General features: G+C 46.3%; 1 protein-coding gene across 1 annotated transcript in view; it reads left to right on the plus strand.

Annotated features, from left to right (window-relative positions):
- The window catches only part of TEX14 (testis expressed 14, intercellular bridge forming factor), a gene marked incomplete at its 5' end in the record, with an annotated part of 80,557 nt that overhangs the window by 9,834 nt on the left and 43,362 nt on the right, over positions 1-27,361 (plus strand). The window contains 8 exons of the mRNA XM_082679879.1: positions 13,613-13,727; positions 17,816-17,981; positions 18,811-18,944; positions 20,717-20,798; positions 21,378-21,508; positions 22,620-22,733; positions 23,962-24,085; positions 25,204-25,382. Of these exons, the coding sequence (XP_082536005.1) occupies positions 13,613-13,727; positions 17,816-17,981; positions 18,811-18,944; positions 20,717-20,798; positions 21,378-21,508; positions 22,620-22,733; positions 23,962-24,085; positions 25,204-25,382 (1,045 nt within the window). The remainder of the gene's footprint in view (positions 1-13,612; positions 13,728-17,815; positions 17,982-18,810; positions 18,945-20,716; positions 20,799-21,377; positions 21,509-22,619; positions 22,734-23,961; positions 24,086-25,203; positions 25,383-27,361) is intronic.

Below are 27,361 nucleotides of genomic sequence, written 5' to 3' on the forward strand. Positions count from 1 at the left end.
TCTCTTTTTTCCAGTAGACTTAGGAACGGGGAAACGATCTCGCCGTCAGTGTAAAGTGTGCGGCTCCCACAGACCCAGCAGTGACTTGCGAGCTGTGGTCAAGACTATACTTTCAGGGATCATTTCTATAGTTCGTTACTAAAGAAGTTTCTCTGAACGTGTAGAGCACCCGAACCCACGAGGAGGAGACGCAGTGTCCTTTCCTGAGCGTGAAGCTGGCTCTTGGCGTTGTTTTTGCAGCTGTCACTAGCCATTGATGATCGTTCTTCTCTTCCTTAGGGAGAGAAAGAGGGAGAGAGCGCCGTCTGAGTGGGTTCGTTTGTAGTTGTGTCTCGTTAAAGAACAGTGGGGGTGGCTTCTTTTCGTGTTTCTCTTTCTTGTTTGCTTCACTTTTTGTGTCTCGCGATAGTCCGTAGGTAGCCAGGGTTTGGGGTGGCTTACCGTGTGATTTCAGTGAGTGTTCAAGTTCTGCTGCTTACCTTGCTGTTTCCGGGTTCTCCGGTTGTTGTTTCTTGTTCATCTTTGTTGTATTTCTGACTTGTAGGAGGGAGTTCCTTATTCCTTAATTGTAATCTATGAAGGTGGTTTTGCTCCTTGTCAGTCAAGTCCCTTGTGTTTATCTCATATCCTTTTTCTCCAATCATTTGTTGATTAAGGGTATTTTTTTCACTGTATTTGTTTTTTAGAAATTTTTGATGATGAATATTCTAGACTTCAAGGGGACACATTATAAGTTTCCGTTTCCTCCATCTTTTAGGGTTATTTCCAAGATTAAACGACGTGATCCAAGTTAGGGGGTTAGTACATGGCCTGGAAGTATTAAAGTACTGTAGAAATGATAGCTTTTTCTTTTTCAAAGAAAAGCGTAGCCCGCCGTGAAGTGATGGTTTTTGTTGGTAGGGGTTGGGGGTGTATAACCTTTCGTATTCAGGTGGCAAGTGACTTTTTCACAAATATAGCCTACGGGAATTTCCTGGTGGTTAGGTGTTTTCACCGCCAGGGCTCTGGTTCAGTCCCTGGTCAGGGAACTAAGATCCGGAAAGCTGCCTAGCGGGGCCAAAAAAGACCAAAAATGAAAGTGAACTTTAAACAGACCTGCTGATTAACAATAAAGGTGATAACAATTAAAAGTTTAAAAAAAATTCAGTAAAAATGTACAGAATTACCACATTTCGGGAATCCCTCCGGCTCCCCCAAAACACCAGAATACCACAAAACTACAGTTTTTGTTACTTTATTCAAAAAAAAAATTTTTTTTTTAATTCATCTTTGGCTGCGTTGGGTCTTCGTTGCTGAGCAAGGGCTTCCCCTGGTTGTGGCGAGCGGGGGCTACTCTTCGTTGCGGTGCGCGGGCTTCTCACTGCGTGGCTTCTCTTGTTGCGGAGCACGGGTTCTAGGCACGCAGGCTTCAGTAGTTGTGACTCGCGGGCCCTAGAGCGCATGCTCAGTAGTTGTGGCACACGGGCTTAGTTGCTCTCCAGCATGTGAGATCCTTCCAGGCCAGGGCTCGAAGCTGGGCCCGCCTGATTCTTAACCACTGCGCCACCAGGGAAGCCCTATATATATTTTTTTTAAATGAAGAGAAGTGCTTCAAAATACACCTCTTTGTTCCACACTTAAGATTGGCCCGGTACATTATTTTGAGAGAAATACTTACCCAGGTGAGCCCAATATGCACCCCTCACATCCACACTCACGTGAGTAACCAGCAGAATGTCTCAAAAGGCTCAAATCGAAATTTAGGATCTTAAAAGGTTAAAAGAAGATCTTTTATTATTATTTAAATATTATCTAAATATTTAAATATTATTTAAATTTTGTTGTTATATTTATCATTATTATTTAAATATAGTAATATTTAAATAATAAATCTTATTAAAATAAAATAATCTCACCCACAGACACCGCCTGTAGTATTTAAGATTTGAAAACTAATCTGAGGCACCTGAGCACACCTTTGTCTTAAATTAGTCCCGGCAGTGTTGTTAGTGTTTTTAGAAACAGAAAGGCAGTAGGTTCTGATTGTCTGTCTGTCTGTCTGTCTGTAATAGGTCAATTAAGAACTGTAAGTCTTAGTATCCCTTTTCCTTTTTTTTTTTGGCCAAGCCATGCAGCATGCGGGATCTTAGTTCCCGAATCAAGGATCAAACCCACGCCCCCTGCAATGGAAGTGTGGAGCCTTAACCACTGGACCTCGACGGAAATCCCTAAGTCTTAGTTCCTTAAAGGAAAAAACAAAACAAACAAACAAACAAAACCTCTTAAGAGTGTTCAGAATTTTTTAAAGTTGTGTATGAAATGACAGTGTAACTGAACAGGACCCTATGGGACCTTTTGCTGGCAACGCCAAGGTCTTGAGTCCAAAATTGTTACCGAGCCAAACTTGGATCCGCTTGCCCGCCTGCAGTAAAGCCAATCTACTGACACCAGCTTGTGGTGAAGGCAAGTGCAGCATTTAGTGCGGGGAACCAAGCAAGGAGTCCAGGTAGCCAGTGCTTAAGAGGCCTGAACTCCTTGCTTGGCGCCCTGCAGTGAACTGCTGCACCGTCTATCACCACAGCCAAGTGTCAGTCAATTGGCTTTACTGTGTGTGGGCAAGTAGACCCAAGTTTGGCTCAGTAACAACAGTTTGAAAATCATTTATATGATATTCCTGGGAGTTCCCTGACGGTCCAGTGGTTAGGACTCAGCGCTTTCACTGCCAAGGGCCCGGGTTCAGTGCCTGGTCAGGGAACTAAGATTCTGTAAGCTGCACGGTGTGATCAAAAAAAAAGGGAAAGGAAGAGAGGAAGGAGAGAGAGAGAGAGAGGAAGAAAGGAAGAAAAGAAAGCAAGCAAGAAAGAAAAGAAAATCATTTAATATGATATTTCTGAAACGAGGGGAATGTGGAAAAATGTCACCATCCATAAAAAGTATGTGGCTGCCACGGACCCAGCAGAGTTGTGGGGTTAAAGCCATTATTATGGTTTTAGGAGTTATTTTTATAGGTTGTTACTGGACGAGGTTCCAAGGTTCCTGTGTAGAGTCCTCGAAGTCCACGAGGAGGCGGGTTCTCCTCTGAGTGTGAAGCCAGCTCTTGGTATTGCTTCTGTAACTGCCTTTTGCCTTTGATGACTGTTCTTTTCCTCTGGAGGAGTAAGTAGAGGGAGGGAACACCATCTCAGTGGTTTCTTCTTATGTTACTGTCTCAGAATGTAGATGATTGGTTTCCGCTAGGGGGCCGTTTTCTGTATTTGTTTTTCACGTGTTCCAGGTGCACAACGCTTTTTAACCTGTGTAGTAGATGTGGTCTTTATCCTGACCTGACTATTGTGTAAGCCGTGATTTTTTTCAGTGAAATGAGGAAGAATCTGTCAGATGCAGTTTGGTTTTTGTTTTCTGATTGGATTTACAGGTCATGAGCTTTTTCACACAACAGGTGCAGCCCCAGGGTACTGAAACAAAATTACCTCCCCTTTCTCTACTCTCCTTTCTGTCAGTCGAGTCACTCTCTCCCAACACAGCTAGGCAGACGTCCCTTCTTGGCCTCTATGGTGATTTCTTTCTCTGTATCTCAGTCCAAGCTAAGGAAATACGACATATGTAGGACTAGGGTTTATAGGACTTTAGCGCAGAGGAGGAATGAAAGAAGGCGGAGTTTGGCCAAAGCACGGTGGGCAGAGAGCTAAGGGTAGTGGGCAGCTATTGAAGGAGAGTGACTACATCAGCTGTGCACTTTAAGGTCACTCTAAAAGCTATGTGGCGATGATACTTATGGGGAGGGGTGAGGTGGCAAGTGTGAGGACCAGTTAGGCACCTACTGCATTCATCTACCTGGGAGAAGATGGTAGCGATGATAGAGAAACACCAGAAATGAAAAATATTTAAGTGGTAAAGTAGACAGGACTTGGGGGGGTTGATTTGTTGACGAAAATTCAATTAACTATCAAGAAGGAAAAAAAGGGAGTTTTATTTGAGCCAATCTGAGGATTATAACACAAGAAGCAGATTTTCAGAAAGCTGTTAGAAGTCGAAGACACAGTCATATACGTTTTCCAGACAGAGAATTGTAGTACCTCAAAATGACATACTGATAATTTACATAAAGTTCACCAAGGAACAGGTAGTCCAGGTGAGCTTGTACAGAGTAAGCAGCAAGACGCCGTGACCCCTTATGGAGTTCAGAAAGAACTCTATTCTTTTAAGAAGTCCCATTGCTGGTGTCAGAATGAAGAAGAAATATGGATCTTTACGGTTGAGCGGGCACTCCCATCTTTGAGGTGCTCTGATTAACGTGTAATGCAGATGCACACTGCACTTGGGAAGGAGGGAGGAGGCCCAAACACACACACACACACACACACACACACAGAGAATTTTATGTTTAATTTTTTCTAGTCCTGCCTTGAAATATAACATTTTATTTCATCAGGTTCACTGACGGTATGGGCGAGAGGAGCTGTCAAGGATAATTGCCGGGTCTTGGGACTTGAACAGATGGGTGGATGGTGGTTCCATGTGTTAACGGGGGAAATGGAGGAGGAACTGAATCAGGTGGTGCAATGGGGTGGGCAGTGATGGTAGAGTTCAGTTTAGGGCACGTTTAGGAGAGATTTCTGACTTTTAGCGGATGTATGGCAAAGGAGTTAGAACTCCCACAGCAGACCAAGGAGCAGCCAGAGAGGTGGGCGGCAAACCGCATGAGGGTGCTTGATGGAAGCCCAGCGGGACACAGTGAAGTGTATGGAGAGCAGATGAGACATTAAGATGCTGATGGAAAAGTATCCACTGGCCCTGTGTGGGAAACGGAAACAGAAACTGGCTAGGTAGGGGTGGATTGATCACTGGAGGGATGTGAAGGCTTGCCAGTTGGTGGAAAGAGCTCCCAGGAGAACTCAGGCTGTGATGGAGAGCATAGGGGTGGGTGTGCATTCAGCTGGGGGAAGCGGTAAGATGGGGGGATGCATTTAGGGTTTAATTAGGTTGGGAGAGCAAGTGAGAATGCAGTTGGAAAGACTGAGTGGAACAGGAGAAATTGAGTTGTGGGAGGGAGCAGCTCCCCCCAGGCAGGAAGCCTTTGAGTCAGCCAGAGAAGAGGAGGAGTTCAGAGGTAGGTGGGTTCCTCCATGGAATGTGACCACACTGGGGGCTTTTCAACTGATGGGCTTCTAGTTCTTTGCCAAGTACGAGGAAAGATCATTGCTGAGGGAGGCTGGTGAGGAGGGGTAGGAGAGTTGAGAATAAAGAAGGAATTAACTAATCACCCTAGGCAGCAGGTGAGGAAAAGGCACCTCCTGAGGGTGTGCCCGCTCCACTTCCCTGCTATTGAAGCTCCTGGTCTTGGAAGCACATCCCCAGATTGCAGTCCATTTCTCTTTCTTCCACTGTAGCCATGCACCATGTAGTTCCTCCATGATTTTCTCCTTCTGGATCCGCAGTGGCCAAGCTTTCACTGTGAGCCTAAATTAGTCCTTGGTCCTCTTTAAAGGTCGGGAGCTGTGAGAGAAGCGGTATATGCTCTAGAATTGACTCCTTGGTCTGTTATTTATTAGCTGTGGGTTCATGGGAAGTTCCTTGACCCCAGTCTGTCCCTCTGTAAAGCAGGTAGGTGTAGTACTAATAGCATCAACACGTGGGGTGGCTCTAAAGGTTAAATCAGTTAAAGCAAGTAGGGTAGTTGAGCACTCCCTTCCGCCATTGTGAGGCAGCCCCTCCTTTAAAAGAGAAATCCCTGTCTCTTCCCAGTCTTCCCTGTAGCAGCACCATCCATTGAGTTGTTCCAGGCACAAACCAACATGTCAGCCTTTGAAACCTCCTTCCCTGACACCCCACCCCACCTCCTGCAGCAAGTCCACCAGTGAGTCCCATCCTGTCAGCTCAACTTCCGGAACAGCCCACGTTTCTCCTTCTTCCTTGCCGAGCCCAAATGCGAGCCACCGTGCTGTCTCCTACAGACACGGTGGCAGTGGCCTCACAAGTGGTCTCCACAGCTTCAGACCTCCCAGTGGCTTCCCTTCACACTTAAAATCCAGGCTCCCCAGGCCTTGCCTGGAAAATCCGCAGATACCTGCCTGCCTGCCTGCCTGCACCTGCCCCCTCCCTCCTACCCTGTGTTCTCCAGCTGTCTTCAGTTGCTGAAACACACAACCTTGTTCCTTTCCTTGGGTCTTTGCCTTCCATTCGTTGTTTTCTCTGCTTAAATGCAACCTCCAAAGAGAGGCCTTCCCTGAGCACCCAGATCTAAAGTAGCCACCAAGTCCCTCTCTGTCTCGACACTTAAAATCCTCTGCGTGCCTCATCCTCTGGTCCTCTTGGGTGTTTGTCGTCAGCTCTCTCCCTCACTAGAATGTAAGCTTTTTGTGAGTAGGGGCCTCTGTTTGCCCAGTGCCTAGAGTGTCTTTATTTTACAACATGGAAAACTGGGATGATGGTTAAGGTGACACCTACCAGCTCGGCTGTTTAACAGACCTCAGGCAAGTTACCTAGCCTTTCTGTGCCTCAGTTCCCCTGTCCATAAAACTGGCATATACTTGTATTGATCTCATAGTTAAAGCGCTTAGAACGATGACCGGTGCCTGTCAAGCTCACGATAAATGGTAGCTAGTATTGTCGTAGCTGGCACTCAGGTATTTGTGGAGGGAAGAAATGATGTCAGATGCAGCAACCAGGTGTCTTTTAAAAACTCAGAAAGTGTGAACAGGTAGTACGGTCATGTGGTAAAAAGCCAAAAGGTTCTGCCTTCCGGCGCTGGTTCTCAGCCACCCAGTCCCCCTTTCCCTGCCTCAGTCACGGTGACCTCTTACCAGAGTTTGAAAGTCAAACCTGTAGGACAGCTTTGAACGAAACAGCTAAGATAATATATATCTTACATATATCTTATTGCTCAATGGAATCAGCTAGGTTCTCACTAGCAAAGGCAACGGCCCACCCTTTCCTTTATAGCTTTTCAGGGGCGAGGTGGTTTTACCAGATCTGTGGAGGGAACGCCTCCTGGGCTTTAAAGACGCGGGTTGTCATTGGCTGTCATTCAGTATTATGTTAATTAAGTGTGGCTGTTTTAAAACTTGTTAAATTACATTTCCAGTTAAAATGTTAAAATGAGTTGGTAAGTGATAGCATTTGAAAGATTGTATTGGAAGAGCTCTTTCTCTTTTTTCCAGGAGACTTAGGAACGGGGAAACGATCTCGCCGTCAGTGTAAAGTGTGCGGCTCCCACAGACCCAGCAGTGACTTGCGAGCTATGGTCAAGACTATACTTTCAGGGATCATTTCTATAGTTCGTTACTAGAGAAGTTTCTCTGAACGTGTAGAGCACCCGAACCCACGAGGAGGAGACGCAGTGTCCTTTCCTGAGCGTGAAGCTGGCTCTTGGCGTTGTTTTTGCAGCTGTCACTAGCCATTGATGATCGTTCTTCTCTTCCTTAGGGAGAGAAAGAGGGAGAGAGCGCCGTCTGAGTGGGTTCGTTTGTAGTTGTGTCTCGTTAAAGAACAGTGGGGGTGGCTTTTTTTCGTGTTTCTCTTTCTTGTTTGCTTCACTTTTTGTGTCTCGCGATAGTCCGTAGGTAGCCAGGGTTTGGGGTGGCTTACCGTGTGATTTTTCAGTCAGTGTTCAAGTTCTCCTGCTGTCCATGCTGTTTTTCGGTTCTCTGGTTGTTGAGAGGATCTTCGTTGTATTTCTGTTTTGTAGAAGGGAGTTCCTTTCCATTGGGAGACCCTTATCTCTTAATTGAAATCTACAGAGGCGTTTTTGCTCCCTGTCAGTCAAGTCTCTTGTGTTTATCTCATATCCCTTTTCTCCAATCATTTGTTGATAAAGGGTTTTTTTTTTATTGTATTTGCTTTTTAAAAGTTTTTGATGATTAGGGTTATTTCCAATATGAAACGGCGTGATTCAAGTTAAGGGGTCAGTACATGATCTGGAACATGTTTAAAGTCCTGTATAAATGGTTGCTTTTTTTTTTTGAAAGAAAAGGGTAGCCCACCTTGAAGTGATTGTTTTTGTTTGTAGGGGTTGGGGTGCATAACCTTTCGTATTCAAGTGGCAAGTGATTTTTTCACGAATATAGTCTACGGGAATTCCCTGGTGGTTAGGACTCGGTGATTTCACCACCAGGGCTTCGGTTCAGTCCCTGGTTAGGGAACTAATATCCCGAAAGCTGCGCAGCGGGGCCAAAAAAGACAAAAAATGAAAATAAACTCTAAACAGACGTGCTGATGTTTAAAAATAAAGGTGATAAGTCTAAAGTTTAAAAAAATTCAGTAAAAATGTACAGAATTACCACATTTTGGGAATCCCTCCGGCTCCCCCAAAGCAGCAGAACACCACAGAACTACAGTTTTTGTTACTTTATTCATAAATTTTTTTTTTTCTAAATTTATCTTTGGCTGCGTTGGGTCCTCTTTGCTGTTCGCAGGTTTTCTCTAGTTGTGTCAAGTGGGGCCTACTCTTCACTGCGGTGCACGGGCTTCTCCTTGCAGTGGCTTCCCTTGTTGTGGAGCACGGGCTCTACGTGCGTGGGTTTCAGTAGTTGCAGCACGTGGGCTCAGTAGTTTTGGCTCGGGCTCTAGAGCGCAGGCTCAGTAGTTGTGACGCACAGGCTTAGCTGCTCTCTGGCATGTGAGATTGTCCCGGGCCAGGGCTCGAACCTGTGTCCCCTGCATTGGCAGGCGGATTCTTAACCACTGCACCTGCAGGGAAGCCTTCTTCATGTTATTCTTAAAGGTGATTTTGTCAGTCTATGGCAATTGAGTCTTTTTCCCCCCCCCTTCAATGGGTGTTAAAGTAGTTAGTATCCTCCATCTGCCTTTTTGAATGAAGGGTTTCTGTGCTGTTGCTACTTTTCCTGGGTAAATTAGGCCTGGAATATACTGCAGGGAAATAGATACATGTCTGGTCCTTCATATTCTGTTGATTGACAAACAGATCTTGTAGTGAGCTATATATAGGAGAGGAAGGTTTACAAGGGAAATGGATTTAAAGTAGCTTTAAACATAATTGTGATATATCCTTAATTGTTTTAAGATGGTTTGTTCTTTTCCCCCTCAGTGCTATGATTTTTTCTTCTATGATGCTTGTTTAGCTAAATGCAATTTAAAATTCGCCTTGTTAGTCTAGTACGCTGATTTGTTTTTCATTTTCTTCATCTAAACATTTTTCTTCTGATTTTTGAGACTCCCTTTTAAATTTTTCCAGGCTAATAAATCAGATATTTTTCCTGACATCTACTTTAGGAATCTCTTCTGGTTTTATGTTGGGTCTCTTAATATATCACACTTGTCATTGACCCATGGGCTAGAAAAATCAACAAAATCTCTTAATTCTACTGAATATGATGTGATATAGTTCCCTTTAAGTAAAAGCAGGCTTAATTTCGTGTTGGAGGTGGTAATGCCTTTGAAAACTGCCCTTATTAAACAGCATATATTCAGGGAGTTCCCTGGTTGTCCAGTGGTTAGGACTCCGTGCTTTCACTGCCGAGGGCCTGGTTTTGATCCCTGGTGGGGGAACTAACATCCTGCAAGCCGTGCAGTGCGGCCAAAAAAAGAAGAAGGAAGGATAAACAGGGGCTTCCCTGGTGACAGAGTGGTTAAGAATCCACCTGCCAGTGCAGGGGACACCGGTTTGAGCCCTGGTCCGGGAAGATCCCACACGCTGCGGAACAACTAAGGCCGTGTGCCACAACTACTGAGCCTGCGCTCTAGAGCCCGCGAACCACAACTACTGAGCCCACGTGCCACACCTACTGAAGCCTGCACACCTAGAACCCGTGCTCCACAACAAGAGAAGCCACTGCATTGAGAAGCCCACACACCTCAACAAAGAGTAGCACACGCTCGCCGCAACTAGAGAAAGCCTGCATGCAGCAACGAAGGCCCAACACAGCCAAAAATAAAAAGTAAATAAAGAAATAAAAGAGATTATTTTAACCAGTGGAATCAAAGATATACATATATTCTAAAGTTGCTAACCTGCCTTTACGAAAGTGGTATCATGCTAAACACATTCTGCAACTTGCTTTTCTCATTTTTTTTTGAAATTCACTTATTTATTTCAAGAAACATGAAAAGACAACAAAATCATGAGAAATCAACCTGTGCAATATCAGCAGATATTCAGAGGCTCTGTGCTGTTTTTTTGTTTTGTTTTGTTTTTAATGCTTAAAGAAAATAGATGATAATTTGATACTGTAAGTTTATAATTATTTATTTGGTTGTTTATTCAACGAATATGGAGCAGAGGGAATTTATACAGGAGCAAAAGAACAAAGGAGCCTACAAATGGCAAGTAGTTTAGTGTGTGTGTGTGTATGTGTGTGTGTGTTTGTGTTGTGTCTGAAGGATAGGTTATGTACGAGATGTTTTAGGAAGTAAAGACAAAGGCAGCTTGGAACCAGACTATAGGATGCCATAAATCCCAGGTTAAAGAGCTTCTACTGAAACGGAGCAGGACCCTATAGACCTTGCCCTCGATGTCCTCAGCCTGCCTTTTGTCTGTGGAAAAACTTTAGCCAAAGAATAAGTTTAATGAGAGGAGTGATAAAATACAGAAGCAAAGAAAAGCAGTCAAACAGGAAAAACCATAATAGTTTAGTCAGTAATCAAAGTGAAGGACCTTTAGTTCCTTCTCGAGGGTTATAGGTAATATTCTGAGCCACATCCCGTGAGCTGTCTTATAGATACTGAAACCCCAGCCAGGTGGAAGAAGTTAACTACATGATGACCAGGCTGTAGTCGTGACACAAGCTGCCACAATTCTGATAATTTGCCGCAAAGAAATGGAAACAAACCAACCTTGGAACTGAAGATTAAGTGTACCCAAAACAGTCACGATGGCACTGGTTAGACCACTGCATGACCAATTTCAAGATGACTGTCAGAGCTGACTGTGCTGGTTCTGCATGTAGTCCTTTCCCTCTGTAAAAGCTCTTGTCCACTGGTTGGGGTGGGGGAGTCGGCCTTTGGACAGGAGTCCACCTCCCCCCCCACCCCGTTGCCTGCATCAAAATAAAGCAAACTTTCCTGTCCACCAAGCTTGCCTCTTTATTGGCTTTTGAGCGGCGAGCAGCTGGACCCCACTTGTGATTACAGTACTATACATAGCAAGACATGGGGTGCCACTGAATTTGGCATTCCTGAAAGCACCTGTATTACTTGCACAAAATAAATTATTTTTTAAGCTTAAATCCTATTAGTGGTTACAAGAATGTTGGGATTTTAATTTTTAATATTTATAGAGTAGTTACTTGCTAAACTCTGTTAGATGCTTTAAATCCATCATTTTAGCTAATACCACTCATTGATTGAACTCCCTAAAGTTGCCTGCCTGCTTATTAGATTTTTGCTTTCAATAGTACATCTTGTCTATCTCTATTCTAATTGATAGAGATCTAATTCATTTAAATTAACTGCTTAATATTTTATTGTCTGTATGTACCATAATTTATTCAGCTGTGCCTCTAATGGTGGATATTAAGATTTATTTTTTTGCAGTTTTGTATAACCAGAAACAATGCTTTGATAAAATACTTTGTAATGAATCTTTACATAATGGGTTTTTAATATTCAAAGCAGGATTTCTGGTTCAGGTTTTTAATAGATACTGCCGCATTGCTTTCCAAAAGCATTGTAACAGTTCACACTGCCAACTGCATTTAGGAGTGTCTGTTTTCCCACCTCTTCTCCAGCAGTGAATGTTTTCTCATTTTTCAGTTTTTTTCAAGCTTTATGAGAAGTTTAACTTTCTTCCCACTATTTCAAGCCAGGCACCATGTTGTATTGGTTTATTGAATATTCCAGAGTTAGGTGAAATATCCACCGTTTCTAACGTTCCTGGCGGAGAGAACAGCTTGTGCAAAGGAACACGATGAGTATGTGGAAAACAGTACGTGGTTCATTATGGCTGAAGTGAGGGGGAGGGAATTTGGTGCAAAATAAGGCTGGAGAGGTGCGTATGGGCCAGGCTGTGCTGGACCTTGTAAAGTATTTCTTTTCTGGCCTTGCCTTGTGGCATGCGGGATCCTAGTTCCCTGACCAGGGATGAAACCGGCTCCCCCTGCGGTGGAAGCGGAGTCTTAACCACTGGACCCCAGGGAAGTCCCTGTAAACTATTTAGAGAAATTCTATCTTTAGCCCAAGAGTTGGGAAGCTACTAAAGCTTTAAGCAGGGTAATGATGTATTATCTTGCTTATTTAAAGACAATTTTTATCTACATAAATATTCCTTGGTTTGGAAAAAAATTCCAAATAATATTTATATGTTTGCTATTTTGATCACAACATAAATGGTGTGCTTTGCAAACGTCATAGGTTTTTGGCTTCGGGTCTTTGCTTTCAGCATCCACTTTGTCTTGTAAGTTTTTCTCGTGAGACATCTCACTTCCAGCGCCAGGCTAAAACGAGGCGAGTCCTCAAACTGCGGCGCACGTTGTAGTCGTAAGCGTTTTACGTAATCTTGATGCTGCGGAACTGCTGCGCGAAACGGGGCGGGGTTGGAAATAACTGGCGTGTGATTGGCTGTTTAAAAACCGTATGTTAATTAAATTGACAACTTGAAATGTTTTCTGAAACGTAGAAGGGTTCAAAATGCTTTGTCGGCTTCGGTAGTGGAAAGATTCTTCAGACAACGTATTCCAGTGTACATTTCAAAAAGAATAGCGGTGTAAGAAAAAGTAACCATCAGTAAAATATGTGTGCATTTCCTCCACCTCGGAAGAACAGCGACGGTTGTGTTAAGACTATACTTTCAGGGATCATTTCTATAGTTCGTTACTAGAGAAGTTTCTCTGAACGTGTAGAGCACCCGAACCCACGAGGAAGAGATGGAGCGTTCTCTCCTGAGCGTGAAGTTGGCTTTTGGTGTTGTGTTTGCAGCTGCCTTTAGCCGTTGATGATCGTTCTTCTCTTCATTTTGAAGAGTAAGAGGGAGATGAACGCAGTCTGAGTGGTTTCGGTTTGAATAATGTATTATGGATAGACATTCGTCATATTTTGGTTGATATTGCGGGAGGCGTCAGAGGGCATGTGCATATGTTATGTACCATAAGTTGGTTAGGGAGGGTTTTTTTGTTTTATTATCGTGTTTTGGAATTGCTGTTAAATGTTGTTTAAGGTGTTACTGCTGTATCGGGTTTGTAGTGGTGGCTTAAGTCAGGAGTGAGTTCAGTGTTTTGAAGTGGGTATAGTTGAGAGTTGGGTTTTGTTATTTTTCTTACTGGCAGTGCATGTAGTGAGATTATAGTGTTGTGGTTTGTTCTTTTTGTCTGTTTTTAGCAAATGGTTGGAGTAGTGACGTTGGGCTTTTTTTGTGGGTTGCTTTTTATACAGTGTATGATATAAATTGTTGGCTGTTGGTGAATTTTAAAATGAAGAGCAATTTTAATTTGCTTTTCCTTTTCCGCGTAGCAGCGTGTGGTGAAATGTTTTAGCAACGTTTTCCTGTATTTAGCACTTTAAGGTAAAGATGGTGGTTTACTTTTGATATGAGACTTTCTGTGTTATTTGGACTACTGAAGGTTTATCATTTTTCTTTTTCTTAAAAAAAGGGAAATTGCATTAGTAATACATTAAAAATACTGTAAAAACAAAGCTTAATTTTTGTTGTGTGTTTGTGTTGATCCTGGTGTTTTCTTTGCAGGCGTGTATGTCGATGCAGTTAACTCCCTGGGCCAGACAGCGCTTTTTATTGCCGCATTATTAGGCCTTACAAAATTAGTTGATGTCCTGGTGGATTATGGATCAGATCCAAATCAGTAAGTACAATGACATCACTACCTAGAAAATAAGTTTTTAAAATGAATTGAAGTATTTGGAAACTAATTTGGTAAGATTTTAAAAGAACCTTCACTAATTTATGCCAATGAAATACATTTGTATTACCTAACGTTGAATCATGCTTTTGTTTATTTCACTTTTTTGGTTGTGCAACTTGCAGTGTCTTAGTTCCCCAACCAGGGGTGGAACCTGGGCCCCCAGCAGTGGAAGCACAGAGACCTAACCATTGGACCACCAGGAAATTACCAGAAACATGCTTTTAACTGTAAATAAGGAGTTTTCTAAGCAGTTTTACTAGACCCTGTGAAATAAGTGAGCCTTTCTACTCATTTAGTCATTAACAAGTACTGTTTATGTATTTCCACCGCGCTTTGTAGTTTCTATGATCTGCACTTTAACATACCCCACAACCAAGTTCTTCACCAATTAATATATTTGGCATCACTTTGTCAGGATGACTTTTGTAGTTGTGGTTTAAAAGAATCTGAGTCCAAATTTTAATATGGAACAGCAACACAATGTAATGAATCAACGACAAGTGAACATTTCTTCTCTTTGTGGAGGACTTTTGCTTTTTCCAGGGCCTTCCCAGGCACTAGCTCACTAAAGCTTTACAACCAGCTCTTCGACAGGGAACAGCAGGTATTTTTACAGTTCCCATTGGACAGAACCAGAAACAGATTTCGAGCGTTTATATGATTCCAGCCGATTTTCACAGGAATGCCAGAATAAACACAATCATAAGTCATAAAATAGCTTTCCCATCTTACAGAAGGAGGCCGCTTAATTTTTTTTTTTTAAGTATTGATGTTGAAAGCTTGTATGTTGTTATAAGATTGTTTGCTTAGTGGGAAAAACCTTGGAAGCTTGGAGAAGTATAAAGAAAAAAACCAATCAGCATGAGAATTCTGAAACCCAGACATAACAACAGTGCACATTTTGCTTTGTTTCCTTCCAGAATTTTTCTGGACTTGCATATTTGCATATTTGTCTCTACTGTATCAGTGTTTAATATCAAAACTCAGAAATAAAGGGCTATCTCACTTGATGTTTGCAGATAACAGCTTTGTAGAGAGGCCATATTAGCCCTGCAGTTCCTCAGCAAAAATGCAGCATTTTCTAGTCATCTGCATTTGCATCTGTTTTGTGGAAGTTTAGAGCTAGGTTCTTTAAAGAAGAAATTATTCAAACCTTTAATATTCCAGAAAGTTTAAATGGCTGGTCCATAATGGTGCATTGTGTTAATGATAGGGTTTGAGACCAGGAGCCCAGCACCTGAAGAAGTTCCCTTTTTAGAAATCCCCATGATGCCAGGGGGAGGTGGGAAAGGACAATATCAAGAGGAAGAAGGCAGACCCTGTAGCTTTTTATTTTGTGATAGGAATGCTTTCATGTACCTTAAAAATATGTTCCATCAAGGGAAGGGAAATTTCTGGAGGGAAGTTGTATTCCTAAGTGCTCAGTGGAAATGCTGTGATGGCCTGGGCTTATTGAGGTCACAGAGTCAGATGCCTGCAGGACTAAGTGGGGTCAGTGGGTACAGGCTCTGTCTAAGGAGCATCTGTTGCAGCTGGGCAGAAAAGGAAGCCATGGAGGCCAAATCTTCCAAATTTCCAAGAGGCTGGAAATCCCAGTTTTTATTGTGAAATCCCCAAAGTGTTAAGTATTGTCCATTACTTTAAATTCTTTTTATAAACACTATGTGGACCAAATAAAACATGCCTCTGGGTTGCCAAATCAATCTGTGGGCCTCCAGTTCTCAACCTCTAGGATAAATTAATAAAACAATACACATTTTGATATCACTTGGACCTGGATTCCCTTGTAAGGGTTAGTTGGGTATAGAAAACATTATTTTTTTCTTCCTTAGCATTCACAAGAAATGACAAATAATATCTTCTCTCTCCCTACCCAGCTCTCTTACTATTTATGGGAAGAATGATTAGAAGGCTGTAAAACATTATACAAATTTATTTTTAAAGCAAGGAGGGGGCTTCGCTGGTGGTGCAGTCGTTGAGAGTCCACCTGCCAATGCAGGGGTCACGGGTTCGTGCCCCGGTCTGGGAAGATCCCACATGCCGCGGAGCGGCTGGGCCTGTGAGCCATGGCCACTGAGCCTGTGCGTCCGGAGCCTGTGCTCCGCAAAGGGAGAGGCCACGACAGTGAGAGGCCCACGTATCGCAAAATAACTAAATAAACAAAAAAATAATAAAGCAAGGAGAATATTACATTTCCCATAGCGCAGTGTGCTGGACTGCTTATCAGACCCAGCAATAAGGGAGAGCTCACAATGAGATATCCCAGCGGTTCCCAGATGCCTGGGTACAGGCCAGCCTCATTGGCGTCAGCTGGGGAACTTGTAAAAAGTACACATTCCTGGGCTCTATGCTTGCAGGTTATGATTCAGTCTGTTGTATAGTCTGAGAATCTGTATTTTTGACAAATATCCCAATGACTTATTAAGTAAATTATGGTAAATCTGTACATTGGAATACTATGCAGCTGTTAAAAAAGAATTGAGGTGACTTGTATGTTCTCATATGGAAAATTCTCCAACATATACTTTAAATTTTTTATTTATTTATTTATTTATGGCCATGTTGGGTCTTCATTGCTGCACGTGGGCTTTCTCTAGTTGTGGCGAGTGGGGCTGTTCTTTGTTGCAGTGCGTGGGCTTCTCATTGCTGTGGCTTCTCTTGTTGCAGAGCACAGGCTGTAGGCGCATGGGCTTCAGTAGTTGTGGCACGTGGGTTCAGTAGTTGTGGCTTGCGGGCTCTAGAGCGCAGGCTCAGTAGTTGTGGCGCATGGGCCTAGTTGCTCCACAGCATGTGGGATCTTCCTGGACCAGGGCTTGAACCTGTGTCCCCTGCATTGGCAGGCGGATTCTTAACCACTGCGCCACCAGGGAATTCCCTCCAAGATATACTATTAAATGAAAAAATGTAAAAGCATAACAGTTAATGTAGCACGTTCTTTTTGTTTTGGCCACACCATGCGGCTTGTGTGATCTTAGTTCCCCGACCAGGGATTGAACTCAGGCCCTCAGCAGTGAAAGTGCTGAGTCCTAACCACTGGACTGCCAGGGAATTCCTAATATAGCATATTCTTATTCCTACTTGTATATGCATAGAAAATTTCTGGAAGGATACAAAAACTTGTAACAGTAGCTGCCTCTCGGCAAGAGAACTGTGTATGGGTCTGGAATTGGGAGACTTTCTTCTTATCTTTATTATCTCCTTTTTCATTTTATTTCTTCTTCTCCTTCCCTTTCTGCTTCCTCCTACCATTTGTGTTTCATTTTAAATTAAAGAGAGCAAGCTCTGGGACTTTCCTGGTGGTCCAGTGGTTAAGACTCCACACTCCCAACTGCAGGGAGTGCGGGGGTTTGATCCCTGGTCAAGGAACTAAGATCCCGCATGCTGCTGGGTGCGGCCAAAAAAAAAAAAAGAGCAAGCAAGCTCTGCAGGTGATTCTGACGTGCAACCAGGTTAGGAAACCACAGCTACACATCACATCTCTACATCTCACAAAGGCTGTCCCTTCATGTCTCAGATAGTTTACTGGTTTTGGTTAAATTTTTCTGAGCTGTAGATGCTTGACCAGATTGCTGATGCCAAGGTCTATGGGCCTCACCATAGGACTTGGGAGGTAGAGACATTCTCACATGAGGTGGTCTCTGGTGAGGCTGTGCTTCACCAGCCTGACCACAGGGTGCTACAGACGTGAAGAAATTGCTTCAGGGCAGCCAGTATCGGGGGCTGTGGGGAAAGAACACTGGATTTCGAACCAGACCCATACCTGGGTGTGAATCTTGGCTTTGCCCTTTCGTTTCCTCATCTATAAATTGAGAAATAATACTGCCTTGAAGGGTGGAGGTAAACATGGAAAAGGGGGATGTATATAAAGCTTCTGTGAGGCCCCAGATAGGTGTTGTTAGGCCTCACAAATGGTGGTGTTACAGTTCTCATCACCAAAGGTTGCCTTTGTAGAAAAGGAGCCCTGTGTTACCCATGGAAGGGGAAGAGTGTTGCCATGGACACTCATTGTACCCCTCCCCCATCTCCAGCCGCTGCTTTGATGGGAGCACTCCTATCCATGCAGCAGCGTTTTCAGGCAATCAGTGGATCCTCAGCAAACTGCTGGATGCAGGGGGTGATCTTCGACTCCATGATGAGAGGGGTCAGAGCCCGCAGACCTGGGCTCTGGCAGCAGGGAAGGAACGCGGCACCGCGGTAAGTGTGGGCCTGCTCTGCAGGCACAACCAAGGCAGAGCACAGGGCTGGGAGTCAGGCGCCCAGGGGCAGAGGCTGGTCCTGAGGGCAGCACAGGACTTGTAGTGGCCTTGCCATTGACATTGGACACACAGGCCTGGGTTGAAGCAAGTTAACCAACTGTAAACCTTGGGCAAGTCTAGTGAACTTTTCTGGTCATCCATTCAGTGGGGAGGGAGAACAACTGTAATTTCGTCTGACCCTTAACTAGCACTTGTCGTGCATCAGACGTTCTGAATTAAATTAAATACTCATTTAATCTTTACAACAACCCTCTCAGGTAGGTACTATTATTGTCCCCATTTTACAGATGAGGAAACTGAAGTGCATTGACATTAAGTAACTTGTCTGTAGCCACTCGCTGGCAGGCATAATGTGTTTTAATGAGGGCTAAATAATCTAACAAATGTAAAGGGCACGTGGAGGGAAGGGGGAGATGGGCAGAGTCCCTTCCCTCTGGTTCTCCTGCTCAATAGCTATTGGGCCTTGGACAAAAGTTAAAATACTCCTCCTGCCTCAGTTTCCTCATCCGTTGAATGAAGGATTTGGAGGCAATTATTGCCAAATGAGCTCCCTGAAAATCTCATTCCATGTCTTTAGGATATGGAATCTCATTCCATATCTCATTCCATATCTTTAGGAAGTCACTTGGGCCCTTCCCTTTCCCGAGATTTCCCTGTGGGGGGCTTCTGTCTCCTCAGAGCACTCCCCTCAGACCATTCCAATCCCACTGAAGGCCAGGGTGGCCATTAGCTGTGTGGGCATTGACTGTCTCTGCCGTGTGTTGCAGATGGTGGAGTTCATGCAGCGCTGTGCCGCGCACATGCAGGCCATCATCCAGGGCTTCTCCTATGACCTCCTGAAGATTGACTCCCCTCAGCGGCTCATCTGTGGCCTGCCCCGGTTTGGGGGCCTCATGCAGGGGTGAGTGCTGCCTCAAGCAGACTGGGATGTTCTGCATCACCCCCGCCTTCCTTGTGGGAGCCCTCGGTCCCCTCCACATTGGTCCCTTCCAGCAACTGGCCCACCCAAAGGGGTGAGCTTGGAGGGAGAGGACATTGCCATGAAAACCTTCAGTTGTCCCCCGGCTTCCAGGAACGTCTGGGGGAAATGAATTCTGGGCTCCAGTGGGAACCACCCCATGGTTAGCAGGGAAGGAAGGAACTTTTCAGGCCTGGGCTGCCCAGCAGAAAACACTTTCTTAGCAGAGCAGCTGGCTAGCTTTTTTTTTTTGTCATCTCGGAACCATGGAAAACGTGTTCCTTTATTGGAACATGCATCCTTTATATCCTAAGGTTGCAAAAGACACAAATGCTTAATTTAAGGTTCCTTGGGCTGTTTTAAGCTGGTGTAAGACTTGCTGCCACCTGGGTGGGCAGCCTCCCCTTGTCCCCATCACAGCTGCAGGAGGTGAGCTCCATCCAGGCTTCTCTTCATGCTCAGGAGAGTTATTTTAAGTTCCCTGGGCTTTAAGACTTAGGATTTATATGTGGAAAATTCTTTCCATTTTGATTTTCTCTGACAGCATCTTTTTCTGTGATCAGGGTGAGTAGACTTGTCACACTCTTCACAGGCTCCCGCATCCCATTCTGTGCACACTGAGTCCTGGTTTTCCTCTCATGACCTGGATGCTTCTCATGCAAGATGAGTTAACGATTCCCTCGAGGACCAGTTACTCCTATCTGCTCTTCTGGCTGCCACTCTTGTCCATCTTGGTTCTTTACTCAACATCCAGAATGACCTTTTAAAAATGAAAATCGAATTGTGCCACTCACTGCTAAAAACCCTTTCAGGGTCTTCCCCAAGGCTATCAGGTTAAACTCCCAAATCCCCCATCTGGCCTTGGAGCCCATGCTTGGTTCAGCTCTTCCATCTCTCACACCTCCGCTCCTGCCAGCGTTAGGATCTTGGCAGACCAAGTTCCTTCTAAAAGAGCCAAAGCCTAGTCCCTGCTGCTGTTTTGTGACCTCAGGCCAGCAGGTTTCCCCTTTCTGGCTCCATTTTTCCCATCTGTAAAATGAGAAAGTTGGACAAGGTATGCTTTATGATTCTTTCCAACTTTGACCATCTCTGTTCGTTATCTGTTGTACTAATCCCAAACTTAGTGGCTTCAAACAACAATAAATATTTGTATCTCACATAATTTCTGTAGGTCAGGAATGGCTACACCCAACTCAGCCATTCCAATAGGAATGGCTGAGTTGGGTGGCTCTGGCTCAGGGTTTCTCATGAAGATGTGGTCAAGATGCAGCTTGGGCTGCAATCATCTGGAACTGGAGGATCCAGTTCCAAGGTGGTTCACTTGCATGGCTAGCAAATTGGTGCTGGGTGTTGGGCCTCCCCATTAGGCTGCTGGAGTGTCCTCACAACATGGCAACTGGCCTCCTCTAGAGCAAGTGCTGCGAGAGAGATCAGGGCAGAAGTCCCGGGGGTCTGGCCTTGGAACTCACACCACTCCGTCATTTCTGCAGTATTCCATTAGGTTAACAGGCCAGCCCTCTCTGACCTGTGTGTGGCTACACAAGGGCATGAATACCAGGAAATGGGAGTCACTGCGGCCCTCTCAGAGGCTGACTTCCACTGTCAAGCAGTAAAGACAAAACCAACGACGCATTCTGACAGCTTGGTTCAGCGTTGTTCCTCTAGATATGGGTAGTTAATCCTTACTTTTCTCCTCCTCTTTTAAATATTTCTAGAAGCCCTAATGGCTCTCCTAACCGACTGCCTAAAGCTGGAGTCATTTCTGCCCAAAATATCTACAGCTTTGGCTTTGGAAAGGTAAGAGGTTGCTACCAACACTCAATGTTTGCAGGACTAACTGGGGAATCACCCGGCCCTGGCTCTGGCCCCAGGGCCCACAACTGTGTCCAACTCTTCCTTCCTGTGGAAAGTTAAAATACTCCCTCTCCAAAGTGTTTTTTTTTTGTTCTTTACTGCTCTTGCAGGACAAGTACCACCTCTTAGTGTTCTTGTCCTTACTGAAAAATGATGAAAACCTCGGAGAGTTCTCTTGAATGCCTTTGGGCTAGATTTGGGGAGTTTTAGACAATGATCCTTTAATTCCCAGCGAAGGCCCCAGGCATGTTCTGTGGGTGTCTCAAGAGGCGCCTGAGGCCTGGTGCTTCAGGCCGGCATCTGACCTCTTTCCGTGAGCCTCTGGTTTCCTCGCCAGCAAAAGGGAAAGGGTATTACAACCTTGCAGCGCCTCTTGGAAGATTAAAGATAATAAAAAGAATTATGTCCGGTGCATAGGGGTATTCAGCAAATTGATAACTAGCAGCTCTCTCTATTTTTAGCTGGCTGGTAAAGTTCTGGAGGAGTTTCTCCCCACCATGTGAAGCTGTGCTTTGCTTTCAGTTTTATCTCACAGGGGGCACGCAGCTGGCTTACCTAGGATCTCTTCCAGTAATTGGAGAAAAGGAAGTGATTCAAGCTGACGATGAGCCCGCCTTCTCTTTCTTCAGTGGCCCCTACATGGTCATGACCAAGTAAGTGGAAGCTGGCCAGTGGAGGTGAGACTTAGTCCCACAGGAAGGATGGACTTTAGTGACATCCTTGTGTGTGGAGGGTTTCTGCCCAAACACAAGGACACACTGAAAAGCAGATGTCTAGATCAGGATTTCTCAGCCAGGACACCATTGACATTTTTGTTATCCTTTATTGTTGGGGGCTGTCCTGTGCACTGTAGCATGTTTAGGAGCGTCCCTGGTTTCTACTCACTAGATGCCAGTAGCAGCTGTGTTTGCCTCCCCTCAACCCCCTACATTTGTGATTGTGACAACCAAAATGTCTACAGACAAGGCCAAATGGCCCCTTGTTGAGAACAACCGCTCTGAAAGATTACTCATGACAGTGTTTCAACCTTTCTACTCTCTAGAGAATTAGAGGCAGCATAGGGGTGACTGTCTGGCCTCAGGTCAAAGGGTACTGAAGCCCTGCATGGCTCTCACCAGCCAAATGCAGCAGAGGCGGCAGTACTAGGATTTGGCTGTGATGAAAGCCCCTGGGACGTTCTCAGTCCCCAGAGGCCTGCCTGCTGCGGGATCACAGGAGCTGTCCTGGCCAAGGTCTCTTGTCCTCCTTGAACCTGGCGGCCTCTTCCCTGCTTAGAAGTCACACCCTTCTAAAAAGGCCTCTGCAGACCCGCAAGGCTCTGTACCCCCTGCAGATATGCTTCTTGTTTTCCTGCCCGTGCCGCAGATCTGTTGTCACATCCCCTCTTCTTCTGTCCCCTGCTGTGGCCTTTGCCCACGTCATCACTGTCCCTCCCCCAGGCTAGCCTCCTAACTGGCGTCTCATTCTCCAGACCACCCCTGCCCTCCCATTCCCCATGCTGCTGGTACCCTTGTCTTTCTAAAATACAAACCTGATCAAGTCCCTCCCTCCCTTAAATCCTTCAGTGACTTCCTGCCACCTGCACTAAGTCCCTGAAGTGCTTTAGGCCCCCGGGGGTGGTAGGAGGGAGGACCCAGCAGTGCTGGGGTGGGGGCTTTACAGAGTCTGTATAAACACTGCTTCTCTGATCTCTGGCTACAGAGCTCCTCACTGAAGCAGTGGCTGCTCACTCCCTTCTGCTCCCACTCTCTCCTGCCCTTGTAGCCTGCTGTGGAACGGGAGCAGGGTCACAGTGAAGGAGCTGCATCTTCCCACCCACCCGCACTGCCGCAGGCGGCGGCTGGCTGACTTGTTAATTGCTGAGCTAGAGCACAGCAGGTGAGAAGAAAACCCAAGAGCATTTCAGACCCAAGTTCGGGGCTGTGCAGGGCTGTGCCTGAGGGTGGAGACCAGCCCCCTCAGCCTCAGCGTTTCCTCATTGTAGGTTGATTTGACTTCCCAGGGCTGCCAAGAAAGAAGAAGAACTCATGAATAGCCTGAGTGTGGGGACGGTAGGGGCTCAGTTCTGTCAGCTGACCAACTCCCCATGACACATGTCTCTGAGGTGCAGCCTTCAGGCCTGGCGGGCTCTTCTGCAGCCCCTGAGGCCCACCTTATTTTGGGCCCTGTGCCCATCAGGTCGGCGTGTGCAAGACTATCTTCATAGAGCATGGCTCTGCTGGAGACCCACGTGTCTGAGGAACCATGTCTCTCCTTTGAGGACACGCTGATGGGTCTCAGTACCTTAAGTTTCCTGTGGCTCAGGGGTTAATCTTTCAAAGGGGCAGGAAATCCATCCTCGGTTTCATACCAGGGCTGCTGAGGCCTTGGAATAGGCCCTGGCTCATCGAGTTCTCTCCTGAGGAAATCACTCAACTCCTGTAAAGCCAGATCCTTCCTTTTGGAGAAGTCATCCTAAAGGGACTCAAGGACGCTGGAAGGGCTCATAGACGCAGCATGGATTTTTTTTTTTAATATTTATTTATTTATTGCCGTGTCGGGTCTTATTGCAGCACGCGGGATCTTCCTTTGCGGTGCACGGGCTCAGTAGTTGCAGCACATGGGCTCAGTTGCCCTGTGGCACGTGGGATCTTAGTTCCGTGACCAGGGATCAAACCCACGTCCCCTGCATTAGAAGGTGTATTCTTAAGCGCTAGACCACCAGGGAAGTCCCCACAGCGTGGATTTTGATGTGAGGGTCTATGACCTTGGGCCTGACATCTCCCTGACCTTGGTTTCCTCATCTCTAAAATGAGTGTAACTGTAATGGTACCTTTCTTGCAACTGGTTGTTAGGATCAAGTTGATGTGTGTAAAGTGCCTTGCTTAGTAGCTCTTAGTGACATTGTCGTTGATGACTCTAAGCCCTCAGGTTCTGATCAGTGAAAGGTCAAGGGTTCCACCAACAGAGACCCCTACTCCCACCCTATCCCCCTTTCTTGGAAGAACATTCTGTGCAAATAGTATTTGTATGGAGTGCGTTCAGGGTGCCAAGAAGAAAGGAAAGCGCCCATCTTCCATCATGTCCTCTTCCCTCTGCCTCATCAGAAGCCTCCTTCCCTCTGCAGCAAGTTGCGGCACCCTCACCTGCTACAGCTGATGGCTGTGTGCCTGTTCCAGGGCCTGCAGAAGACCCGCCTCGTGTACGAGCGTGTCGCCGTCGGCACGCTGTTCTCTGTCCTCCATGAACGGGTAAATGGCCGTTTCCCTGGGTTTTTCCCTTGCTCCCCCCCACCCCCCGCCCCAGCTCTCCCTTCCCTTCCTCCCTCTTCCTTCTCCCCCAGCAGAAGAGTTGAGAAACCTCTTCATTCTTTACTCTGTGGGAGCTATATAACACACCATGTAAGGCTGATGAGCACGTTGGAACGAGTGTGATTGTATTACTGTTTGTCTTGCTTTTTTATCAGACATCTAAGAGCTCAGTAGACCCAGAAATCACATAGCCACACTTTTAGCTAACTATAATCAAACAGCCTCTGGTCTTACTTCCCAGTATTTTCACTGGTGCCCTGCAGGACCTTTATATGCAAGTCTTTATCAGTCCCCTCTCCCTTTTCAGACTTCCTGGTGGAGGCAGGGACATATTCCCTGACCCACAGACTCCTTGGGAAACATGCTTTGGGCTGACATGTGGCTTCAGAGAGGTCCTGAAAGATTTGTTTTCCTTTCTCCATGACTTTGTTCTAAAGACCCTGGGCTGGAGTGAGAAGAGATCCTCCAGGAAGGGCTCTTCCCTGAAATGGCTCGCCGTTCCTCCTGCCTGAGCACCTCCTGTTAGTGTCCTAGTTCCCTTTCCTCTCCTTGGGTGAGGACGTTAACTTAAAATGCCCCTTCTCTGGGGAGAGACCTGTTATGATTGGGTACTTTGGTGTGAGTGAATTTCTGTCCTCCTAGGATGATCTCTCTAGGTCATCTGACTGGGGTAGGGGGTGGAGTGTCCTTTACGTGTCTAGGTTCTCCCGCAGCACAGGCTTGGCTGGGGATGGAGAGCGGGGCAGGTGCATTGCTGGTGGTGGCAGGCCCACTCTGGAGGTGTGTACCAGGCTTTGAGGACTTTTCTCCTCATTTTTCACGGTATCAAGCAGCTTGGCTGAGGGAAAGGAACCCCGGTTTGGAGCCAGGGGCCCTGGGTCAGTGGGCCCTTAGGCCGATCACTTAACTTCCCTGAGCTTTAGGTTCCCTGCTATGAAATGGGCACACTATGTGGCTGTCGTGGAGATCAGTTGAAAAGACTTTGGAAACTACAAAGCATTCTACAGTGTCGGGGGCCGCAGTCCCCTTTGTTCTGGTGGTTGATCTCTTGCTTGCAGCGGGCCCAGTTCCCCATACTGCACATGGAGGTGATCGTGCACCTGCTACTCCAGACCTCCGACGCCCTGAGATACCTGCATTCTCGGGGCTTTATCCACCGTTCCCTCAGCTCCTACGCCATCCACATCGTCTCCACAGGGGAAGCGAGGCTGACCAACCTGGAGTACATGATGGAAAGGTGGGTGCACCTCAATCATGACGTCCAATCAGGATCTCCCTGGGGGTGCTTTGCTATAGAGAGAGAATCTGATCTGGGCTTGACTCCTCATTGGGGGGCTGAGCTGGCAATCCATGGAGGAGGAGGTTTCCCAATGCCTTGCCCTGTCAGCCAAGGTTAGAGGGACTTTGGGGAAGTTATTTCTGCTCAGGACATTCTCATTTTAATAACAAGCATGAGCACACATTAGCCAGCACGTATAAGTTTTCAAAATTTTCTGTGGCTTCACACAACCGAAGTATTTCTCACTCACATTGCACTCTGGTGTGTGTGTGTGTGTGTGGGAGGGGGTGGTGGCGGCATTCACTATGTTCCACGTTCCTCCCCGCTGTGGCTCCACCATCCCCCAGGCCTCAGTCCCCCCACTGTATCCTCTGCATGCTGGTCAACGAGCAAGAGCAAGCCTGGAGGGACGCAGCGGGGCTTAGGGACTACCTGCAGCGTGTGCATTGTCGCTTCCCGCTTTACACTGGCCAGAGCCCAGTCACCTCTGCAGGGAGGCTGGGAAATGCACCACAGCTGTGCATCCTGGAAGGCGCGAGAAGGCGATGGGTGCTGGTGAGCGTTGCGGTCCTGGTCCCGATGGGTGGGGATCAGTACTGTGAGGGAAGCAGTGACAAAAAACAATGCCCTTATTCAAGGGTTGGTGGATGGGCTTCACTTCCCATTTGGCAGGAGTCAGAGTCCTCCTGAGAGTTGAGGGCTGGCTCCTATCTCCTGCCCCTAGGTTCTGGGGAGCAGAGGATCTCCCCTGTGCTTCCTTGCTGTCGTCCACAGCTCTGAGCCCTAGGCCCAGGGTGGTTCCTGTGCTGCTGTGAGGCCTCAGCCACGGGCAGACCCATGGCTTAGATCTGCTTACCTCCATCTACCCTGGTCCTCACCTACCACCATCGCTGAGGCTTTGTTTCTGAGTCTCTCAGCAGGTCTTTGCTGCTCACATGTTCATAATATACTTCTCTCACTACATGAAAACCTCTACCAGGGCAGGGATTTCTGTTTTATCCGCTGCCATGTCTCAGATGCCTAGAATAAGTGGGAACTCAGCATGTTGTTTAAATGAATGAAGTGGAAAGACTCAGTTCCTTGACCGCATGAGCCCTTGGTCTCTCTGCCTGGAGAGGGGAGCAGGGACCAGATTGTGCTTGACCTCATGGACCTTGGCAAAGAGTTTGAATTTAACCCTAAGAACACGGGGATGCTGTGAATGTTTTTTTTGAGCAGAATGGTGTCATGGCTGAAATTTACAGGTTAAGCAGACCCCCTCACTCCTGCCATGTGGAGAAGGGGCTGTGACGGGACGAGAGAGAAGCAGGGGAACAGTTAGGGTGTGACTGGAGCAGTTTTCCATGTGGGAACCGGTGGAGGTCAAACAGCTGTCGCCAGTTGAGTGGCTCAGTCTCAGATCTGGTCCATTCTCAATCCCAGTGGCTCCCATGGCCTAGAAGATTAAGTCCCGGCACTTTGCAGGGTGAGAAGCCTTCCAAGGTCGGGCTCCGCCTACAGTGCCATGCTCATCACCTCCCACTCTGCCTGGCCATCTGAAGACACTTTCAGTCCACGCCATTTCCCAGCGCTCTGCTCCTTGCCTCCGGAGTACCTGACACTCCCTTTTATCCTTTTAAACTCACTTCTGACACAGTCTCCCACCACACCCCGTGAAGCCTATACTGAAGCCCTGTCCCCACCTCACTGAGCATATTTCACTCGCCTGCAGCCGAGTGTTTCTGCCCCCCCAGTGGCGAGCTCCGTCCGAGAGGGCAGGGACCGTGAGTTGTTCATCTTTAGCATCCACCTCAAGCCTGCCACACAGTAAGTGCTCAGGAAGCATTTGAAGTGAATGGTTGAGTCTAGCTGAAGGGAAACTTTGAAATGATTCAGAACAGGGTTCACCACTTTGGCTGTGTGTTCAAGGGCAGTAGAACCTAAGGGATTTGGACATT

Source organism: Grampus griseus (genome assembly GCF_964374135.1).
Source record: "Grampus griseus genome assembly, chromosome: 20".
NCBI classification, from domain to species: Eukaryota; Metazoa; Chordata; class Mammalia; order Artiodactyla; family Delphinidae; genus Grampus; species Grampus griseus.